Source organism: Glycine max, chromosome 4 (genome assembly GCF_000004515.6).
Source record: "Glycine max cultivar Williams 82 chromosome 4, Glycine_max_v4.0, whole genome shotgun sequence".
NCBI lineage: Eukaryota > Viridiplantae > Streptophyta > Magnoliopsida > Fabales > Fabaceae > Glycine > Glycine max.
The window spans coordinates 46,474,349-46,495,236 of NC_016091.4; the positions used below are offsets into that span (position 1 = coordinate 46,474,349).

Genomic DNA, 20,888 nt, shown 5'->3' on the forward strand with positions numbered 1-20,888 from the left:
ATGAGAAGAGACAACATATAAGCAAAATAATGTAGAATTCATTGGAATATATTAGACTATTATATATGTGTATGTGCATAGTCATGTCTTTTCACATATAAAAAACGTGTTTTTAGTCTCAGGTTTTGCGAATTTTCCTTTTTCATCATTTTCATACTTATATGATTTTTTTCTCATTCATTTAAACTATTCTTCTCAATCTTCTTTTTTTCATTTATTTGTCATGTGTTTTGTTTTTCTCATTTCCTATTCATCTGATTATATTTTAACAAAAAAAATTAAACATTTAATTAATAATTCTCTTTTCTCTTTCTCTTTTGTTATGGTACTACATCATCAATCATTTATGTCTTCTTTTTTTCTCTCTTTAAAGTTGTAGATAACTTAAGGTTGTCCAAAAAATATTTTTCTTCCTATTCATTTTTTTTTCTCCACTATCCATTCATTTACAAGACTTTTTTTTTTTACTCAATCTTTGCTCATTTGTGTGTTTTTTATTTATTTTTTTTTACCCTCATTTACATTTTTTTTCCTTGGGCTCAATTCCAGATTTTTTTTTATTTGCATATATTTTTATCCCTTATCTGCACAATATTATTTTCTCAAGAAATGCTAATCCTTCGCCAGAAACCAGCCAAAATATATACCGAGCCAATCAAAAATTGACATCTGTCTTTAATTTTACTATTGAATATTTATTTAATTTAACATTTAAAATTTAAGTTCTTTCCAAGATTACCCTTCCTCACGTGACCACAACCATGCCTATCCCAGACTTTTGCACGCACACACAGCATATCTGAGAGGTGTGGGGCCCTTGACACAGACACGCATGTTGATAACGATTACTGACAAAGCATCTCCGACAAAGCGAATTTTCCAGACTCAACTTTCCGAACCTGAGGTTGGTGGTCGACAACTACAAGCTTCTGCAGTTTGCTGTTTGTGATTGTTGCAAAACTCGATGGTATTTGACAAACTCAGATGAAATGCAGAAACAAAGGAAGCCAAAGAAGGCTTGTTTAGGCAAGAGCTATCTTGAGCACTTTCTCATGGCTTGGGATACATGTTAATAGCACAAGATATACGTACAATGCAGCAAAGCATGGTTTCCATTTCGTTTTGTATGCCCTTGTCCCATTATTATGCATAATAGTTATATGTGAGGAGTGAAGAGTAACAATTAACTAAAGAACAAGAAAAAACATTGTTTGAATATGATATAGATATGCTAAAAAAAAAAACAATTGCAGTGCATTATATATATATGCTTGGAAATGGTTATAATTGTTGTCTTTTAAATGTATTCACATGGTTAGAAAGTAGAATTTTAAGTTAGGGTGGTCTTGAAGAAAACGTGGTCTTTATTATGCATTGAAAATTAGAGAATGTGTGAGAAGATGGCATTAAAAAATAAATATTTTATTATTATTATCATTATTATTATTATGCGTCAGGTCAAATAGCATTTCTCTATTTAATCACTTTTACTCGTATGTAATTAAGGGTGTGGGTGTCCGAAGTAACTACAAACAAACCAAATGAACCGGACCTAAAACGGTAAAATCAAATGAAAACTACTCTCAACGCAACGCTAGAAAGAATGTAATTATTCTAATCGCGTTTTAGTTTCTCAGGTTGGCTTCCCCCTCCACTATCGCTCTCTCCCTAATCGCATCTCCAATTGTTGTCGTCGGTGATTAATTCTCCCTAATCAAAACCCTAAACGCGTCTTAAATTGAACTCAATCAGGTACTCGTTTTCTCGTTGTTGTGCGATTCTGATTATATTTGGTTTTCATTTCTTCTCTTTTTTTTCCCTTTGTGTTTGATTTAGTGCAGAGACAAAACAAAGCTGTTGATTCTGTTGCTAAACATAGCACGGTGGACAAACGTTAAAAAAGGCTACAGATCTTTGATTCAGGTTTGAACGAATCATTTGTATTGTATGATACGATGATGATGATGATCGTGTCTGCTCCACAAGGCTTGAAACTTAAAATTGGTTTTAAGCGTAAATGCAATGCCCAAAAAGTTATTCTAGAATACTCCTACAAACTGAAAGTGAAATGGATACTCATGATTTTGTTGTTAATATTTCGTTATTAATCTATGTTGTTGATGTTAACGAATCCGATATCTGGGTATAGATTTTATCTGTGTGGGTAAGGATAAATATATAATACAAGCAGAAAAAGGTTGGTAGTGAACAAATTCTATTGGCAATTAAATCAGCTAAAGACCCAGTAATCGTCCTAATATGAATAAACACTAATTATCCTAGTCCTCAAAACATTCACGTAAAAGCGGCTTGTGAGCAAGTAATAATACCTCTGTTGGGTGGGTCAAGCGTCTCAGGCTGAGAGTGCTGTTCTGAAAACAAGGCAGAACTAGAATCGAACCAGACTGTGCTCTGTGGCCAGTGAATGTTATATTACCAGGAAAGGGCACAGGGGTGAGAAAGAATAATAGAAGATGATGAGGGATACATTATTGAACCACTTGGTTGAATAAGGTTGCATCAGTGAAGTGTCAATGTTCCATTTGGCTGTGTGAGAGAATCAAAATTGGAATTGAAGATTTTCAATTTTGTCAAAGGGTTCCATCACAGAGGAAACAAAAGTCCCTTGTCTCTTTGGTGTATCTATCTTATAATAATATGCACTGTTCTGGTTTTTCTATTCTGTTGCTTGGCTACTTGTAACTAAACAATTTTAAGGAAGAAGTTGATTGGAAGGCAGAAGAAAATGTTACTTTTTAGTTTTTACTGGCTAATGTAAGCTGTCAGCATTTGCTGCAATATTTGGGTGCTTTGGCACTGTAGGCAAGTGATGATGTGCTTTACCCTTCCTTAACCCATCACGTATTTTGTCCTTTGCTATATTCCTGTAGCTAACTCTCCTTAAGCAAAGAATGCTTGGAATAGATGGACAACCAAAAACTACTACAATCTCTTTTTTGTATTTCTCTCACTGTATAGTGTATAGTGTATACTGCCAACAGGCCACAATATTTCCTTTGTTGCTTAGTGTATAAGGTTATGTCTCTTCTCTTTCTGATCCTGAGAATGTTTATTCCACGTGTCACAACCTGACCGGCCATGCTTTTGGTAAAGAGGTTTGTACTGGATCTTGTTAATGACGAAAGCATAGTCAAGTTTCAAAGTCATTCCTTCCTCATATATATTGGTTTCTTTTCTCTTTGTTAGAACTAACATGTCTTTTGTATTTTGTTTTTGTACTTTTAAATTACTTTATGCTTGTACTGTCCTTTCTTGTCTTTTCTTTTTCTCTGCCGTATCCGTTTGTTCATAGGGTGCAGTCTGCACCCCTTTCTTCTCTTGTACTCGACGACCACGTGTCAATATATATAAAAGTCTTTTGGCTGACTGTTAGGACTCAAGCTTTACCAAAATAGAACTAAGTCTCAAGTCTCTTCAAATATATCTGACACTTATTAGCCCGTTGTTATTTTGTTCACTTCTTCTTCTCCGCTGTTTATAAAGAGAACACATAATTGTTAACATATAAAATACAATTGTTTTCTGCTATTGCAGGAAGCAGAAATGAAATTTTAGTTTTATTTTTCTTTTCCATCTGTTTTCTGAAACTTTGAGGGTCTTTTTTTAAAAATTTTATATGATAAACCCTTTAGGTTTTTTTTAAATATCAAAACTTCTGCGTCATGCACTGATTCTATTACTAAATCCATTTGTCCAATGGACAAGTACAAGTCTAATGGATCCTAATATTGTAATATTAAAAGCCTTAGAATCTATACATTTCATCAAGTTTGTCAAAACTCATTCAAAAATCTCATGAAAGTTTGAGAGGACATGAAAACATGGTGTCCTCTTGACCTAATGCGGGGACATGATATGTAAATTATACCTTTCATAACTCTCCTCGGAATAGCCAGTTCATGGGGCTGTTGGAATATCATGGGTCTGGGCAGGGACTATAACGAATGCAGTTATTTGGAGTTACAAAGGTGTGGTTGGGGCACATATTGTGTTTTCGGGCTTGTGATTTTTGGTGGCTATTGTTTTGGTTTTGAATTCCATTTATTTCTTGCAAGGGTGGCTTGTTTTGGTTTTGGCGTTTCATATAACAAGTTTGTATGGTCCTGGAATATGGGTATCTAATCCTTATGAACTAACTAGAAGAATGCAATCTGTAAATACTGCATAGGGTGTGGAAGGTTTTAATCCTTTATTCCTTTTGTTCTGGGGAGAATAGCTTCTCATCATATTTAGCAAGAACATTGGGCATATTAGCCGCGGGGGGGTGGTTATGCCACATTTTTAATGTTGGGAATTTGTAATCTTCTAGTGAACAAAAACAGGTAGTAGTAGATGTATAATATCGTACTATAAAAATTAAAAAGGACCATAAAGCTCTTTGTTCAGCTGGTACCTACCTGGCTTGGAATTGTGACACTGATTAGATATCAAACCACCGAACTTAACAATAGCTAATCATACTGTCAATAATTTCTTAATATTTGAATGCACAAACAAGCTACTAGCACCACATCAGAAGTGAAGTGCAAGGAGCTCGCAGAAGCCAAACATCCTAAACATGGGAACTATTTTACACTTTGTGCTCGTCTGGATCACTAACTCAATGGAATATTCACTTTTAGCTTGAATTGTATTTCATGTTAGATGGTGTTCTACTTTTTCATTCCCCACTTTCTTAGGGACACCAAGAGGGAGACTAGCCTCTTTCATATCCTGTTATAGCACTTTGTGACCTGGAACTTGGTGCTTGAAATTATGTATAAAAGGTTGAATATATTGAATTGGCAGCTCTATATGTTGTGAAAGCTTGCCCTGATTTGAACAGTTACTTTTATTTTTTTACAAGATTTTTTTTTGCTATACTGCTATAGCAATCTGATTTGTGGAAATTCAATACAGGGCATATTTTTCCCACTTTTCTGCTTTTAAAACCAATGTCTAAAACTGATTTTGGAGAAAAAATAGTTTTAAAATCCATGAATTTTTAAACTGTGTTTTGAATTTTGGGGTTCAAACACATTTTTAAAACCATCAATTTTGGTGCTCAAACACGTTTTTAAAATTAATGACTACCTAGAAACTGTAATTCTCTTGTTAAATAATCTAGTTAATTCCCTGAGGGGGCATTTCTTCTTTCCAAAGGGGATGCAATTATGTATGTCTTTGTTTGCCAAGGACCACGGCAAGGGGAACTTGATAAATGCTATTGCTCTTTCTCAAACAAAATAGAAGGCTACTTACATTAGTCGATCAGGATTAAGTTTGAGTTAATTTGCTTTTATTGCTTCTTATGCTAATTTTTTGCTCAATAGTAATTTATGTACTATTTGAGTATGCTTGTTATAGATTTTTGCTGAAGATTCAACTTGCATTTGACCTGAAAAGTGAATTTGGACTGAATGAGCCTGTGATATGTAGACTGAATTTTTATTCTTTTTGGGTCATGTATTGCGAGTTCTGGTCTTTTGGGGACTGAGTTCAAAACTGAGGTAGTCAACATATAGTGCTGCCAATTCAAACTATCCATGAATATGAGGTAGTCACTCTATCTGAGTCATAGGTGATCATTCTTTAACTCATGAGTAATTATCCTATATTCCTATTAGTTAAGAAGTCAAAATGGGTACTGTCTGGTGGTTACGTTTCCAAAAGTATTTATGAATAAAGGTTGGATGTGCATACAAAGTTCCCTTTGGAGTTTGGAGATATAAACTTGCTCCTTTAACTTTTTTTGCATATTTCCTACAGTTATCATATTGAGTACCTAGTTAGTGTATCTGAATAACGATGCCTTAATGTTCCTATTTTGTTTTCAATTAGTAGTGCGGATGTTTGTGCTGTTCAGTTCTGATTGTTTCTTAGTAAGTTCCCATTCACATTCAGTAACTGCTTTTGCATCTTCGGCTTTTTGCTTGCAATCCCTTCTCGAGATTTTTCCTTCATTAATATTGTAATTATAAATGCAGTTGGAATATATAAATTACGATTTAAAACAATACAAAACACAACATACTTGAGATCATATAAGTTTGTCAACCCAAATATTAGTTATTGAGATTAACATTATTTCATATTTCTTAGTTGAAAGCAGATTGAAGGGGAGTAAAACAGGAACAGAGCAACCTGCAGAATTACTCAATCGAGGTGTCATAAACTTGATGTATTTGTGTCTCCAATCTCTTTGAACTGTGAGAGAACAGCCATGGACAGACGCACGAACACCTCCAGGCCAGTGGCATTGTCTTCCCCTTCTATCACTGCCACCACCACCACCACCATAACAATTTTGAACTCTGAGCCATCATCCTCTTCATCCCAGCAGGAACAACAGCAACCAGAAGTCCTCTTCCTCCCACTCAATCGCAAGAAGAAGAAGGTTTCTTGGAAAGAGGGCACTGTAGACAACGAGTTCATGCAGAAAAAGAGTTCCAAGAAGTGCTGTATCTTCCATAAACAAAAGCCCTTTGATGAAGATGATAGTGATGAAGATGAACATCACTCTGATGAACACCCTCACGATAGTGGGTTTTGCTGTAAGAATTATGATGAAGCTGGCCCAAGCAGTTAGGGATCTGATTGAGCTGAGAGGTGACTAATAAACCGAAAAATGGCATATATTTTGTAGGGTAAATGATTCAAGAAACCATTGAACTTGAGTTTGTAAGTCAGGAAATATTTAATTTCTGTTGCAAGTATAAAATCACGACATTGGAAATAGAGGGTTCAGTTGTGACTACTTTTACACTTACCTCTAAATGAGTTACAAATATAAAACCATGAGTTGCAAACATAAAACCATAGATTTACAACTTCTTCTGTTTATAAAATTGTGATTATTCTAGGACTTATTCCTAAATGAGAATTAATTCAAAAAGTGTTCTCATTTAATAATTTCGAAAAAAAAAATCCTCAGATGATAAAAAAAAAGCCCCAAGATTGAAGCAAAAGGGGAAAATGGAGATAAATTGTTTTTGTAAAATTTCTTAAAGAGCAGAGAAAGTCACAAAAAACATCAGTCGTGCATTACTTTAGTATTATATCTAATGGTCTAGGAAAACTATGGCACCGTGGAAGACATGTTGGACTGTAGCACGCTAGAAACCGTCATATGGTAGTTTTTTAGAAAGAAAATATTACCGCACATAATTTGGCTTGGTGGCTACTGCGGGTTGTGAATTGAAAGTCAAATGGTTAAAGCAATCTTTATTTATCCAAAATTGTAGAGGCAAAGCAAGCAGATGGATTTGGAAAGTATAAACAAGTTGTTGGAGGAAGGAGCCCAAAGCGAGAGTCCATCTCATTCTCTCTCCACTTTCTATTATATCTTCATCTTCTTCTTAACTCATGATTTGTCTATTTTTCCATCGAAGAATGGTGGGAATTCGTTGCACGGTGGTGCCACCGCTACGCTGGTGGCTTTAGTCGGCGCAGCCGCGATTCTCTCTGCCGGACATTCATCCGATTCGGGAGTTTCCGTCGAGATCAACGTCTCCTACTTCGGTGCTGTCTACGCTCATGTCAGCACACTATCCATCTTCTTCAATTCTTTCATTACTTTTCTTGTTACATGTAATAAAAAAAAAAAAAAAAAAAGATAACGAACGGAATACAAGAACTAGCGAGATTGGTTTCGGGTTTTAAAGAAAAAATAGTTATTTTCATTTAAATGTGTATTGATAAATTCGTCCTAAAAAATAAAAATTCAAATTTTAATTTTAGAAAGTGAAAATAATTTGATAAATTTATCTATTTGTTACGTTGTTATTAATGTAAAAGTTTATCTATCTTTATATATTTAGAGACGAAAATGATTATTTATTTAAAATATAATTTTTTATCTTTTTTTCTTTCTTAATTGTTATAAGTATAATATTACGATAAACACTTAAAAATAAGAAAACAAATATAATAATAAACATAATATTAATTAATAAACATAATTTATCTATTATTTTGAAATTTCTAATGTGACAATACCTTACCCCAAAATGAGACTGAAACAAAAATACACCGTCATTAAGTTAATTCTTGCAAAAAAAATTAGGCTTAACTTGATGTTATTACTACTTAATGTTGTCACAATAAAAATTTTAGAACAATAGACAAATTATGTTTATTATTATATTTGTTCTAACTTATATTTGTTTTCCTATTTATGTGGTTATTGTAATGTTATGTTTACAACGATTAAAAAAGAAAAAACGAAAATTAAATTATATTTTTAGATAAATAGTCATTTTAATTTCTAAATATGTAGAGTGTCAACAAATTTATCCCTTAATGTATCATCTAGGTTTTTTCATAAACGATAACAAACGAAAGTTAACGTATGAATGAATTTATCGTATTTTTTTTCACTTCCAATGACTAAAATTTGAATCTCAACCTTTCAAGAACGAATTTATCAAGACTACACGCATTCATACATAAAATAATTATTTATCATGTTTTAAATGTGTTTTTTTTATTATCACATGAATCAAAGATTATTCTCATTTAAAATATCTGATTATCGATGACCCCGAATGTAATTTTTGAAAGTTAATGATTATAACTTAAATAATCATTTGGTCTCTTCTTGTAAAATTAAAACAAACAACTTAAAAAGACTAAATAACTTTTACTTTCAAAACTTAATTCTTCTATTTTCAGTGTGTTTTTAAATATGCTAGAAATAATACAAAATCATCATTCTTTTATTTTTTTAAACGATGAAGAACCAATTTCTTGTCTGGATCTGTCGATAGTTTTTTAAATTTTAAATTTTATTTTTTGAATCCCCACTGCTATAGGAGGAGATTGAGATAGATGCTCGGGTTCTACGTGTAGGAAAGGCTGTTGCAGTTGTGAGCGTGGAGTTCAGAAAGAAGAAAACTGGCAAAGTTTTTGCTCAGTGGCGTCACACCAAGTATCTTCCCATTACCAGTAAAATCTGAAAACCACCAAAATCAGCAAATTGTTTTTCTCTTGATAAAGGATTACGAAAAATGTGGCTGTGCATGCCACAAGTCTCATTGTCAACTGAAGAGGCCATAGCCTTTCAAGATCAATTTCTACATTTACTTTTTTCTTAATTTCTATTGTTTATTTATACTCATATAGTAGTATACCGGAATTGGATCTCTATAAAATCAAATTTACTTTTCTTGTTAAACGCATGTTTTTTTTTGTTATTCGATGGGACCTAAGCCCCAAAAGAAAGAACAACAAGAAAATCAAGCGAGTCCTCCTAATAATTTTGAATTTAGTGGGTCATCCTAGTATTATTTTTCTTCACCTATCAGTCTATGAAAGAAAAAGGTAAGTCTGAGCAAAGTGTACATTGACCTTAATATCCATTTTTTGTGTCCTTCTTCACAAAACAAAGAACCCTTCTTAATATTCATTTAATTTGATTATTCACAAATTTTTTTAATCAATGTATCACTCAGTTAAAAGTCAATGATTAATCTTTCAAAATGTTAACTTCTATTTAAAAAATTAATATCTTCTAGAAATCATATCACATTATTTAATACCGATTATTCAGCCTAAAATAACTAAGTTAATGCATTTAATCAATTATACAGGCATAATCACCGGAAAGGCATGTTTATGTGTATCAATCATATTAGGAGTATAAAAGCATTTTTAAATTTTTATTAGATTCTCTCATCTCATTTTATTCAAATCAAACAATTTTATTATTAAAATAGGTGAATATTATATACCAATATTATGATAATTCTCACATAAAAACCAAATAATATTATCATTTTATTTTCACACATCTTGAATATTTGTAACTTATGATTTTTTTCAATAATTTTTATTTCCTAAAAAATGTTATCCTAAATTATACTCTCTTTGTTACTAATTATAAGACATTTTCAACTAATTCATGTCTCTTAAGAAAAGTAATTAATTTAGTTTCACATTAAATTTATCAATTATTTGTATCATCATTCAAAAATTGTATTTTTCTTATCTTTCTATCCACTTAATTATTTCTAATTAATGTTTGGAAAGAGAATAATTAAGTAACAATACATAAGAAAAAAATAATTAACACATCTAAAAATTAGAAAAATTATCCTATAAAAATATATAAATAAATGTCTAAAAATAATCTTATAGTTAGACACAAAGGAATACTAACAACCCTTCTTTTTTGGTCAATTTGTTTTGTAAATTATTGTATAAAAATTATTTTTAATGTATTTAAAAGGAATTAGTTATCTTTAGATTATTTCTCAGCAAATTTAGCAGAAAATGAACTTAACTTATTTTGATCATAATGGAGTATGAGATTATTATTATAATTAATCATTAGAATAATTTAATTTTGGAGGTAGAAATGAAAGGAATGATTAAAATTAAGGAGCCAAAGTGAAAGGTGGGGACATGAAGAAATGGAGAGTGGGGATATATAAGAATCGGAAAAGGAAAGGAAAGGAAAGAAGGTTAAGTGAAAAGTGAAAAGTGAAAATGGACTTGGAAGCAGTGAAGAGGTACTTAGAGAAAGGAGGAGAAACAGCATCGGCGGTGGATGGGTTGCCTCCGAGGTTTCTGGAACCGTTAATAATGAACGCTCTTAAGGTCGATCTCATCGAAACTGGTCGCGTTGTCTGCTCCATGAAGATACCTCCGCGTTTACTCGTTCGTTCCTTTCTTACACTCATCATCGCTTTTGCTTTTGAATTCTTTAATGACTATGTTTTGTTTTTTGCATAGAATGCTGGGAATTCGTTACACGGTGGCGCCATCGCTGCTCTGGTCGACGTGGTGGGGTCCGCTGCGATTCCCACCGTTGGATATTCGGCTCCCAATACTGGGGTTTCTGTTGAGATTAATGTTTCGTATTTGGATGCTGCCTATGCCGATGTATCTCGCTTACTTTCTCTTGTAATTCGTTGTTTGTGGCTTGTGATGCAAATAATTCATGTGTCTGGTGTGAATTTCATTTCTTGACTTGATTGAATTATGCCTTTACTACTTGGTAAATGAATCTTCTTTATTTATGGGGTTAGGTTTGGACAATTGGATTTTGTTCCTTTCATATGGACTGCAAATTCTCCTGTGGTGATTCTTCTGTCTTTCTCCATATCTGTGTCACAAGAATTGTTTGGGAAATTATTTTGTAATTGAACTGTATATGCATGTATTGTTCAATGATTAACAAAAAAAAAAAAAAAAAACACTTTATTTCTGTCTTTTCTGTGTTTGATGGTATCAGATGGTGGTTTGTGTTGGAGAATTTTATTTTTTGACATGACATGTTCTTTAAACTCATTGATGTGTGTATGTTCTGTACTAATGTAAGGAGTTCTTTTAGTGGTTTCTGATAATGAATGTTGTGATTAATGCTAGATATCACTGCAATATTAATTTTCCATTGTTTATGTTAGGAGGAGATTGAGATCGAGGCCAGGGCTTTGCGTGTAGGGAAGGCTGTTGCCGTTATAAGCGTGGAGTTCAAGAAGAAAAAAACTGGCAAAGTTTTTGCCCAGGGGCGTCATACCAAGTTTCTTCCTCTTTCCAGTAAAATGTGAAGGCCAAAATATGCACAGAAATAAATGGTTCAATGTTGGTTCGCCCTTATATGTGGCAAATATATCTTAGTGCCACTTCTTATTAATTTTCCAGTATTTCACCCAGTTACTTCATGTGTGATTACCTTGAATTTTCTGTACCAGTTCTTATTGTTCTATAGGGGCAGTTCCTTCGTTGTTAAAATGGCGAGGCCATGTGTTCTCCGTTGTTGTTCTCTACCTTTTGATTTTGAATGTTATAATTTATATTTATAATTGACCTAAGAAAATAATTTTTACTTAACCTTTCATCTAATGATGGATTTATTTAAACAGGATAAATGGTCGAAAGTATGATGCCAATTTGTGCCGCTTCATACATCGCATTGCAAGATAAGTACTTAATAGTGTGTTTGGTAAGGAGGAAAAAATATTATTGAGAGAAATTTATATTATTTTTTGAGACTCACTTTTTACATTCTACTTTAACTTAAGTAATTTCTTTTATTTCCATTTTCTCTATCTTCATCATCTAATCAAACACACCCTAAAGGACGTTTTGAGTCCATTCATGAATAAATAGTTGTAGTTTTCATTGTTCAAAATTTTATCACCAAGTAATAATTATTTAAGGTACAATGACTTAATCGGACCCATGGCCTTTAATTCCCAGAGTATCTCTGAAATTGAGCGTGCTCCTCATGGTTCGCCTGCCAATTCCTCCATTACCCTTTCTCATCATGGCAGCAAATTCCCCATAATCAATCTGTCCATCCTGCAGCACAAATTTTCCATTAATCCTTATGAACAAGTAGGCAAGTATAGGACTATAGTTCTTCTATGAAATATAAATCAAGCTAATACTGCCATAAAATTATAATCAAAAGATGAGTTGCAGACACTTATGGCCAGTACAAACAAGCTCTTGATAGCAAGACAAAAGAATACTTACATCGTCTTGATCAATTTCCTTGACAATTTCATCGATATGGACATCATCCAAACCGAACTCCTTACAAGCCTGTTGTATCTCATCAATGGTTATATAACCACTTCCATCTTTATCAAAATAGGAGAAAGCTGACACCAAATTTTCCTCTCTCTCCAGCTTATTTAAGTGGACCGTAGCAGCAATGAATTCACCATAGTCTATTGTCCCACTATTATCAATATCTGCCTGTAACATGCAAGATTATAAATCTTGTTCAATAGTTTAAAAATTGAAGGCAAAGCAGTACAAATAACAAAAATGGATTAATCCTGAAACATAAACAAATTATCTTACAGCATCCATAAGATCCTTGATTTCAGACTCCATTAGTTCAGATCCTACTCGCTTTAAGCCTTCTTTTAGCTCATCAAATGTTATAGTACCACTGTTATCTGCATCAATCATCCGGAATAATTCCTTCAGACCACCAATTTCTTCCTCAGAGAGCCTCTCTGCAATAACCTAGGAGTAGAGTATACAAAATTGTAAATGTCGCAATATTAGGATTTGGCAAGCATAAGACTATGAAGTGGATCACTTTCAACTTCCCAGTCAAGATGAGAGGTTCTGGTAGAGTTTCAAAAACAAACAACGATAAGGTTAAGCTGAAGAACCTGAAAAATTCTAATACTCACAAGCAAAGAACCGTAATTATGGAGAAGTTCAGGCCAAGATCGTGAAGAAAGTGACTTTACTTTCTTTTTGCCAACTTATGTCAATTCAATTGAAGCTTATAATAGAAATTAGCATCAACAAAAGACAAATCAGAAAAAATAAAAAAAGTGGACATGAAGAAACAGTTTTAGATAATAATCATGTTAATCATATTTACTATAAAAAAATAATTCTTCAAACTTTTCAATGTTCCCAGGGAGATAAATGTGTAAAAACTTTGCGTCCAGTGAACAACCTGAGTTGCCCAAGTGCAATTAGAGTCCATTTTATATGAAAAACATAAACACAGTGAGTATCACATTTCTTTATCTTCAGGGTGGGGTAGAATAGTGATCCTTTATGGGAATCTAATGCCTTCCAATCCTGCAGGCGTAAAAAATGCTCATATACCAGACAAGATATTGGCTACAGCCAAGTAAGAAAAGCAGGCCTCGCACATAAAACTTTAAAAAAATTATGAAGCTCTGGCATCATTATTGTTGAAAGAAAGAAAATTCCTGCCATGCATTGTATTAACTTCTAAAATCAAGAAATCATTTTATGAATGTACATGAAATTTGTAAAGTCCTTCCTGTTGATCAGGAAGCAACAGTTTGCTATCAGTCTATCCTAAATTCCATGATAAAATGCATATAATTACCTTTTCATTCTAAAAGAAGACAAAACAGGGTATTCATAAGAAATTAAATAGTTCTTTCATGGTCAGCACACGAAAATCATTATTAAGCCTAAGTAAAAAGGTTTACAGAAGCCTTACACGCAAAGCCATCTTTTTAAGTTTATTCATTGCAGAGAACTGCTTCAGGCGTGATAAAACAGCAGAATCAAGAGGTTTATCTGGTGCAATGTTGTCATCAACAATCCAAGGGTGACCTGACACATAAAACCACATAAGTGCCATAGCTTTGTACCCTTTCCACTAATTGTGCAAATATTCATACAAATCATGATAGTTGCTTGCTCAATATAAAAGTTAAGTAGACTCACAGAGTACTTGGTGAGCTGTAACCCTTGTTTTTGGATTCCGATCAAGCATTTTTCGAATTAGATCTTTGGCACTGTCTGAAATGCTAGGCCATGGCTCAGACTGGAAATCTAGTCTTCCTAGCAAAATCTGTCGGAAAATCCCCTGCTCTGTTTCTGGAGATGACAAAAATTTGCAGAAAAGTATTAGCAATGATGAAGAATGCACATGAAAAAAATAATTATATGCTTACATCTACAATTAATAATTTAAAGTATAAGTGACATATAACTACCAGCCCAAAATGGTGGCACCCCACTTAATAAGATGTACAAAATAACACCAGCACTCCACACGTCTGCTTCAGGACCATAATGCTTACGCAAGACCTCTGGTGCAACATAGTACGGGCTTCCAACAACGTCACAAAAGGTTTCACCTGAGAAGCATATCACAGTATTAAGAATACATGGTAACATGGCATGGAAGGATTTCCAGTTGATCTGGTAGTGACTGAAATGAAGGACAACGGAAAATTCAAACTGTAACCAGAAGACTAGATTGCATAGTTTCAGATTTAATTTTGACCATTCATAATTTACAATCACTGGGACAAAAAGGTTTGCATTTGAAAAATACTTAAATGTAGTAGTATGGACAAAAAAAACTACTAAAATATAGATATAAAGGTTCCACAATTAACCCAAAGGCACACATATAGTCATTCTTCTAATAAAAAATTGAATTTTTAGAACAAAGTAGGTAGATCTCTGCATTATCCACACTTCAAGCCCAAAGGAGCAAAGGGTTTCTTCCATGAGGGGGCATGTTAGAGATATAATATAAAATCATAAATCATTCATATGTCTTCACCTAATAGCTTAAGCTTTTGGGATTGTTGGTTCATGACATATAGGCATATAGCATATTGCCTTTATTGCTTCATCTCCATCGAACCCAGTAAAAACAAAAAAAATCAAATCCATTTCTGCATATTCCTCAAAGATGAATTCTGTTTTTTCTATTTCAGACTTACAAATGCACATAAAGATTTAAACCAGCACTAAGCTGTAAAAAGGTCAAGACTAAAACAATACCTCAACATCACTCGAGACAAGATCAACAAATAGCAAAGAATTAGTTCAAATCATGTTAAAACGCATGTTCGTGTCAATAAAACCAGAGCAAAATTGCTAATGCACACCATTTTTCATTCCCTTCTCAAATTTAACAAATTCACCCTCGTCCTTAAAAATGACCACAGAAAGCCAGGGTCTATTAACCATTTAATTGAAAGCACAAAGAAGTGTGGAAAGAAGAATTAAACCATCAAACACAGAACAATAAGGAATGAATACAATCTGACACTTTTAAGTTTCATCTTAAAATCAATTAGCATTAAGTGAGATTCCTGTCCAATAGATATATAAGCTGCAACTAGAGAAATTATTACATAGTCTCGGTCAATTTGTATGTGATTTTTTAAAAAAATAAAAATAAAGGAGCGACTATGCGTATGTGTGTCATGTAAAAAATTTGTTGGGACCATTGTTCCAGAGCATGTAAACGATGTGGGACTACCCAAAACTTGCCCTGAAACTTGAAAAACAATCCATAAGTACATACATCCATCCATCTTTCAAAAACTGATCACATTCACAAACGAATAACACAAGCAACCACAATCTAACAAGTCCCCATAACCCATTCATTAAGGACCAAATCACAATATCAAGAATCAAGGAGATATAAGATTGACCCAGTGGTTGGGGAAGGAACCAGATCCAAAGAGAGAGCAACCTAACCTGGCTTATAAAACACGGAGAGGCCAAAATCGGTGGTTTTGAGCTTAGCATCCTCCTCGACAGTATCAAACAGAAAGTTCTCAGGCTTGAGGTCCCTATGCATCACACCAAGCGAGTGACAGGCCTCCACAACCTCAACAATGGTCTTGATGAGCTTGGCGGCCTGTCGCTCGCTGTAGTGTCCCTTCCGCACAATCCTGTCGAAGAGCTCGCCGCCCTCGCAGAGCTCCATGACGAGGTGGACGGAGGCGGCGTCCTCGTAGGTGCCGTGGATGCGCACCACGTTGGGCTGCTCGGAGAGGTGGTGCATTATCTGAATCTCCCTCCACACGTCGTCGTAGTCCTCCTTGCAGAGCAGCTTCCGCTTCGGGATTGACTTGCAGGCGTAGGTGCGCCCCGTGCCCTTGTGCGTGCAGAGGAACGTGGTTCCGAATTGACCCTGCCCTAGTTTTCGGGACAGAGTGTAGACCTCGCGCAGATTCTCGGTTCGGTACGGGAGGACCCACGCGGGCTTCGGTGCGACCGCGGGGGTGCCGCTGTGAGGCTTCGCCATTGATTGTGTTTGTGTTTGTCACAGAGAGACAGAGTCAGTGTGTGTGTGTGTGTGTTTTGCAATTGGGAGAAGAAAAAGAAACAGAGGAAGACTCGGTAAAAATAAATAAATAATTTCTGACTTTAAAGTCTTCGGAGTTATTACACTGCACTCACGTTACTTGCCTTTTTTATACTAGTATTGCTTACTTACTTACGACGACTTTAAAATCTTTTTTTTTTTTTTCTTGCGTCTCTCTCTCTGTCTCCACTTTAATCGGGTTACATAGATTTTTGTCTTTCATCGGTGTTTTTAGGTTTTTGTTTGGCTTTTAAATTTCTTTTTAAAAATCATTTTGGTCTTTTTTTGAACTACATTAATCTTTTCATTTTAATTCGCGTGATACTTTTTACAATTTGTAGCAAAGATTGATTTGGCGACATTTGAGGAATTGTAAAAACTTACTCCATTTCATGTGAAATAAATAATCCTCTTTCGATTATTAATTGAGATCATTTCCTGGTGAGAAATATGAATTTTCTCTCTAATGTACTTCTTTAAACTTATTTTTTTATTAGTTGAAATTTATTAAAAATATCAATTTTGATAGATTTTATATTGTATTTAATGATTATCTCTCTTAATTTTAAAGTTTTTAATAAATTTTACCAAAAAAATGTGTTTCTAACATTCATGATTAATGATATTTAATAAATTATAAAATAATATTGTATTAAAATGTAATTAATTTTTTACAATGCCGTTTTGCTGACTATATCAGTACCAAATAATGTAGTAAATTAACGGAAAGATTGATTTGGTGAAACGAAAAAAGTTTAAATAATTAAATTGAAATTTTAAATGTAAATAAAAATTACTGAAATTCTATTTTAGTGGCTTTAATTTCTGTGGGCATGTTGAAAATGGGAATGGGGGTTATTAATAATTGAATGTTTCGAAATCATAAATAGTGTTGTTATTATTAATAATGGAATGGGGGTTATTTATTTCACATTAAATGGAGTAACTTTTTGTTCGATTTAGTAATGATGCGGTACTATGTAATTTGACGTTTTAGTGTTAAATGGAAGTTTTGTATTAATGGTGAATTAGAAGTTTGGTATACTTGAATTTTGTATGTTTTCTTTCTTAGAGTTATTTAGCTTTTTTTTTTTGGCTAATTGTTGAGTATGATTGAGTGAATTATTATTTACTAAAAAAAAATGGCGAGTAAACTTTTACGGAGTATATATTTAACGTAGCGTATCAAAACAATTCAAAAAAAAAAAGTCTTTCTTTTAGCCTTCATTGAGAGTTCCCATACACTAAAAAAATTTGCATTGTTAAGAAATTAAGACCAAGGTTTTTCTTCAACTCATCAAGACACTTTTTAATAACAATAAAACCCTGAAGGAGTTACTAAATATAAAATAGGCAATATCTGAATGACTTTATCAATACTAGCATACTTTAAATCTCGATAAATATTAATGTCTTAGTATAAGTATAAATTATACATTAAAATAATTATGTATTGATAGTATAAAAAGTTTTATAAAATTATTTTATCATAATTTATCGTTTGTTGATTTTGAAATAATTATTTCAAAATAATTCTGATGTGTGATTAATGAAAATGTAACATTATTTTAGGATGTGAGTCATACACATTAAACTCTAAATTATTATAATCAAACATTATAGAAATCATTATTAGGAGTGTGAATAGGTTGAGACAAGATAAATTTTACATAAATAGGTATAATTTATTATAAAAAAATTAAGGTATGATCTAATCTATTAGTCTAAAAACCACCTTACAATCACAACAATTATCATAAAAAAATAACTTCTCAATATATCACAGTTAATTACAACTAAAATAAGGCCTGGAGTGCATTTTTTTTTCTCTTTTCAACTAGTACCAGCATTTATGATGTTTTTAATGATGATATAACCCGCTTTTTCTTGCGTAGGGTATGTCGACTAATTGTATGTGTTTTGTTATATACTTTTTTTTTTTTTTTTTCTGAATTTCTTCTTATTTAACAAGTAAGAAATTGATACTATTAAGATGCATGCAGTTAAGTAATAAAATAGGAATACTTTTCAAAAGTTTTTTTTTTACGTTAGTGACACACAAATTCAAATTACACATACTAATAAATATTAAAATGTTTAACGTCTTAAAAGATGAAAAGTGGTTTCATGGGAGAATTTTAAAAAAAATGTACAAAAGATAAATAGATTTTAAAAAGTTGAGAAAAAGAATCCTCCAAACAAATGACAAGCTGACTTTATTTCTCTGGTAATGTGTTATGTGTAAGATCACACCGAAAGAAGGAAATGTCATGCAAGTGGTCACATGTGTGGCTGAAAGAAGACGAAAGTCTGAGTTAGAAGTCGGTGCATTTTAAATTATTTATTGCCTTTTAAAAATTACTTAATGAAATTTTCGTCCCTGAAAAAATTATATTTTTTAACACGTCTTTTGTAAAAGTAGTGCTATCAAATAATTTTACTAATCTTCTATTAGTTATTTTTAAAGTAAATTTTGTTTTCTATTTTGTCCTGGTTTTCTTTTGCAGACTATTTTGTCTTTGTTAAACACCACAAATCTCTTATTTTACTCCATTTAAACATTACAATGTATTTATTTTTTATTTTATCTAAAATGGAAACTAAAGTCAAATTAGAGAACACACTCCTAGTTCCCTTTATGTCAATTATAATAACTAGTTATTTTTGAATTTTGACTAGGAGCCTATAATGTTAATTCTACATATACAGGTTTAGATATAAGATAAGAATTATTTTATATATTTTTTTAAAATGTTCGATCGAATTGGAAATTTTAGTTCGTATTAAATATTAAATACTCTGTAATTATTTAGAGTGAGATACATATATGAACAAGACTCGTCCCAGGGAGGTTACTTATTCAGCTGTCGAATAATAATAATAATAATAATAATAATAATAAAGAAGCAATTGCTACCTCTTCTTCAATTCATTTACAATTAATAGTGATACAAAAAATAATTTAGGGGTGTGTTTAGTTAACAAACATAATTCAAGGTTGAAAAGACGAGTGACCAAACCTTTTGATAAAGAATGAAATTTCAACAATTTTATGTGCATGTAATGTTGCATAAGATTGAAATGCGTTTGCTAACAAAATTAAATGATAATACTATTTTCCAACAAGACAAGTTAATACAACTACACTTTTTTCTTGTCCTTTGATTTGTCTTGCTGGATTTTTTGACAAATCTCTAATAAATTATATTAAATTGCTATTTATTAGTACATTATGTTTTGGCTTGGAAATCTTTCATCAAATTGAACTCAATATGCATGTGTTGTGTTGGGGTGTATTTTGCCATAGGTGGTTTTCATTTAATGTCTTTTGGGATGGGAATTTGGCATATTCAATGCATCAAATAATAATACTCACAGTTGGAAACATTTTTTAGCATATGACAAGCAACTTTTTATAACAATTATTTAAAATTAGAATATAGTGTTTTTAATAATTATAATATTTTAGTATTTATGTATATAAGTAATGGAGATGTAAAAATTAGTAGGTAATATTTCAATATAGATATATGAGTGAAATATTTGCATAATATATTTGCATCTCCTGTTCTTTGATATATCAAGGTAATTTGTGTGTGTTGTACAAACATTGTACATTGAAAATAAATTAATTTTGCAACAATGATTGTGTAAATCTTTTTTATATTGACAATAAATAAAAAACTTTAATGTGATGTTAAAAAAAACAATGATTTAAACGTACATATAATAATCAATAAATAAATTTTTTAATGTGATTACAAGAATTAATAATTCTAACATATAACTTATGATTGAATGAAAAATGAACAAAAATTGTATAATATTAATTTATTCTAATTGAAATTATCTTAAACAACGAAAATGTACTTTGTTTTTAGGTTAAATTTTTTTATAGGTCATTGAATTTGTATTTTTTTTTAATTGGCTTTCGTTTATCTATCATTATGAAAATTTAATCATATGAACCTAGTTAGTTCTAAAAATCCAATATTGTCACCTTTGCATGCATTGAGCAATCTCACATTTTTATGTCAATGTTCTCACATCTCCAACCAGTATTTTCACTTGTTATAAACTAAATATTCTCAACCAAGTTATTTAATCGTATTCTTGCATTTGCAAGTCCCCTCAACTTAAGTATTTTATCACAAGCTTCTTTATGCTTCATTTTGCAACAACTTTGCTGCAAACTCACACAAGTGACTTGGATATTTCATTTTTTGTAATGACAATTATACGGGAAAGAACCAAATTAAAAAATCAAATACTAATTGAGAAAAATAACAATTCAAAAATTTAATTAGAA

The 20,888-nt window shown here is 32.2% G+C and overlaps 4 protein-coding genes across 9 annotated transcripts; 3 read left to right on the plus strand and 1 right to left on the minus strand.

Moving 5' to 3' along the window:
• Window positions 1-1,409: 1,409 nt before the first annotated feature.
• LOC100527761 (putative protein phosphatase inhibitor) lies at window positions 1,410-6,769 on the plus strand. Of its 5 annotated transcripts, none has more exons than XM_041014508.1 (4): window positions 1,410-1,560; window positions 1,638-1,752; window positions 1,837-1,923; window positions 6,103-6,736. In XM_041014508.1, the coding sequence occupies exon 4, from the start codon at window positions 6,224-6,226 to the stop codon at window positions 6,587-6,589; it is 366 nt and encodes a 121-aa protein (XP_040870442.1). In that variant the 5' UTR covers window positions 1,410-1,560; window positions 1,638-1,752; window positions 1,837-1,923; window positions 6,103-6,223; the 3' UTR covers window positions 6,590-6,736. The 5 variants fall into 5 exon arrangements, with proteins under 5 accessions (XP_040870442.1, XP_040870440.1, NP_001236996.1 ...); XM_041014506.1 differs by having other exon boundaries at window positions 1,842-1,923; NM_001250067.2 differs by having other exon boundaries at window positions 1,548-1,752; window positions 1,842-1,923; window positions 6,103-6,769.
• A 431-nt stretch (window positions 6,770-7,200) lies between these two features.
• Window positions 7,201-9,095, plus strand: LOC112997617 (putative esterase F42H10.6). Its single transcript, XM_026128276.2, has 2 exons — window positions 7,201-7,538; window positions 8,814-9,095. Exons 1-2 carry the CDS (start codon window positions 7,260-7,262, stop codon window positions 8,955-8,957), a joined length of 423 nt encoding a protein of 140 aa, XP_025984061.1. The 5' UTR covers window positions 7,201-7,259; the 3' UTR covers window positions 8,958-9,095.
• Window positions 9,096-10,397: 1,302 nt separating this feature from the next.
• On the plus strand, window positions 10,398-11,816 carry LOC100805426 (acyl-coenzyme A thioesterase 13). Of its 2 annotated transcripts, none has more exons than XM_003523141.5 (3): window positions 10,398-10,659; window positions 10,735-10,884; window positions 11,409-11,816. In XM_003523141.5, the coding sequence occupies exons 1-3, from the start codon at window positions 10,489-10,491 to the stop codon at window positions 11,550-11,552; spliced, it is 465 nt and encodes a 154-aa protein (XP_003523189.1). In that variant the 5' UTR covers window positions 10,398-10,488; the 3' UTR covers window positions 11,553-11,816. The 2 variants fall into 2 exon arrangements, with proteins under 2 accessions (XP_003523189.1, XP_006578750.1); XM_006578687.4 differs by having other exon boundaries at window positions 10,404-10,659; window positions 10,735-10,905.
• Window positions 11,817-12,015: 199 nt separating this feature from the next.
• Window positions 12,016-16,666, minus strand: LOC100805961 (calcium-dependent protein kinase SK5-like). The gene is made up of 7 exons (XM_003523142.5): window positions 15,967-16,666; window positions 14,457-14,600; window positions 14,185-14,337; window positions 13,955-14,070; window positions 12,817-12,984; window positions 12,484-12,708; window positions 12,016-12,306 (listed from the first exon to the last, which is right to left on the minus strand). The coding sequence occupies exons 1-7, from the start codon at window positions 16,517-16,519 to the stop codon at window positions 12,175-12,177; spliced, it is 1,491 nt and encodes a 496-aa protein (XP_003523190.1). The 5' UTR covers window positions 16,520-16,666; the 3' UTR covers window positions 12,016-12,174.
• Window positions 16,667-20,888: the final 4,222 nt, after the last annotated feature.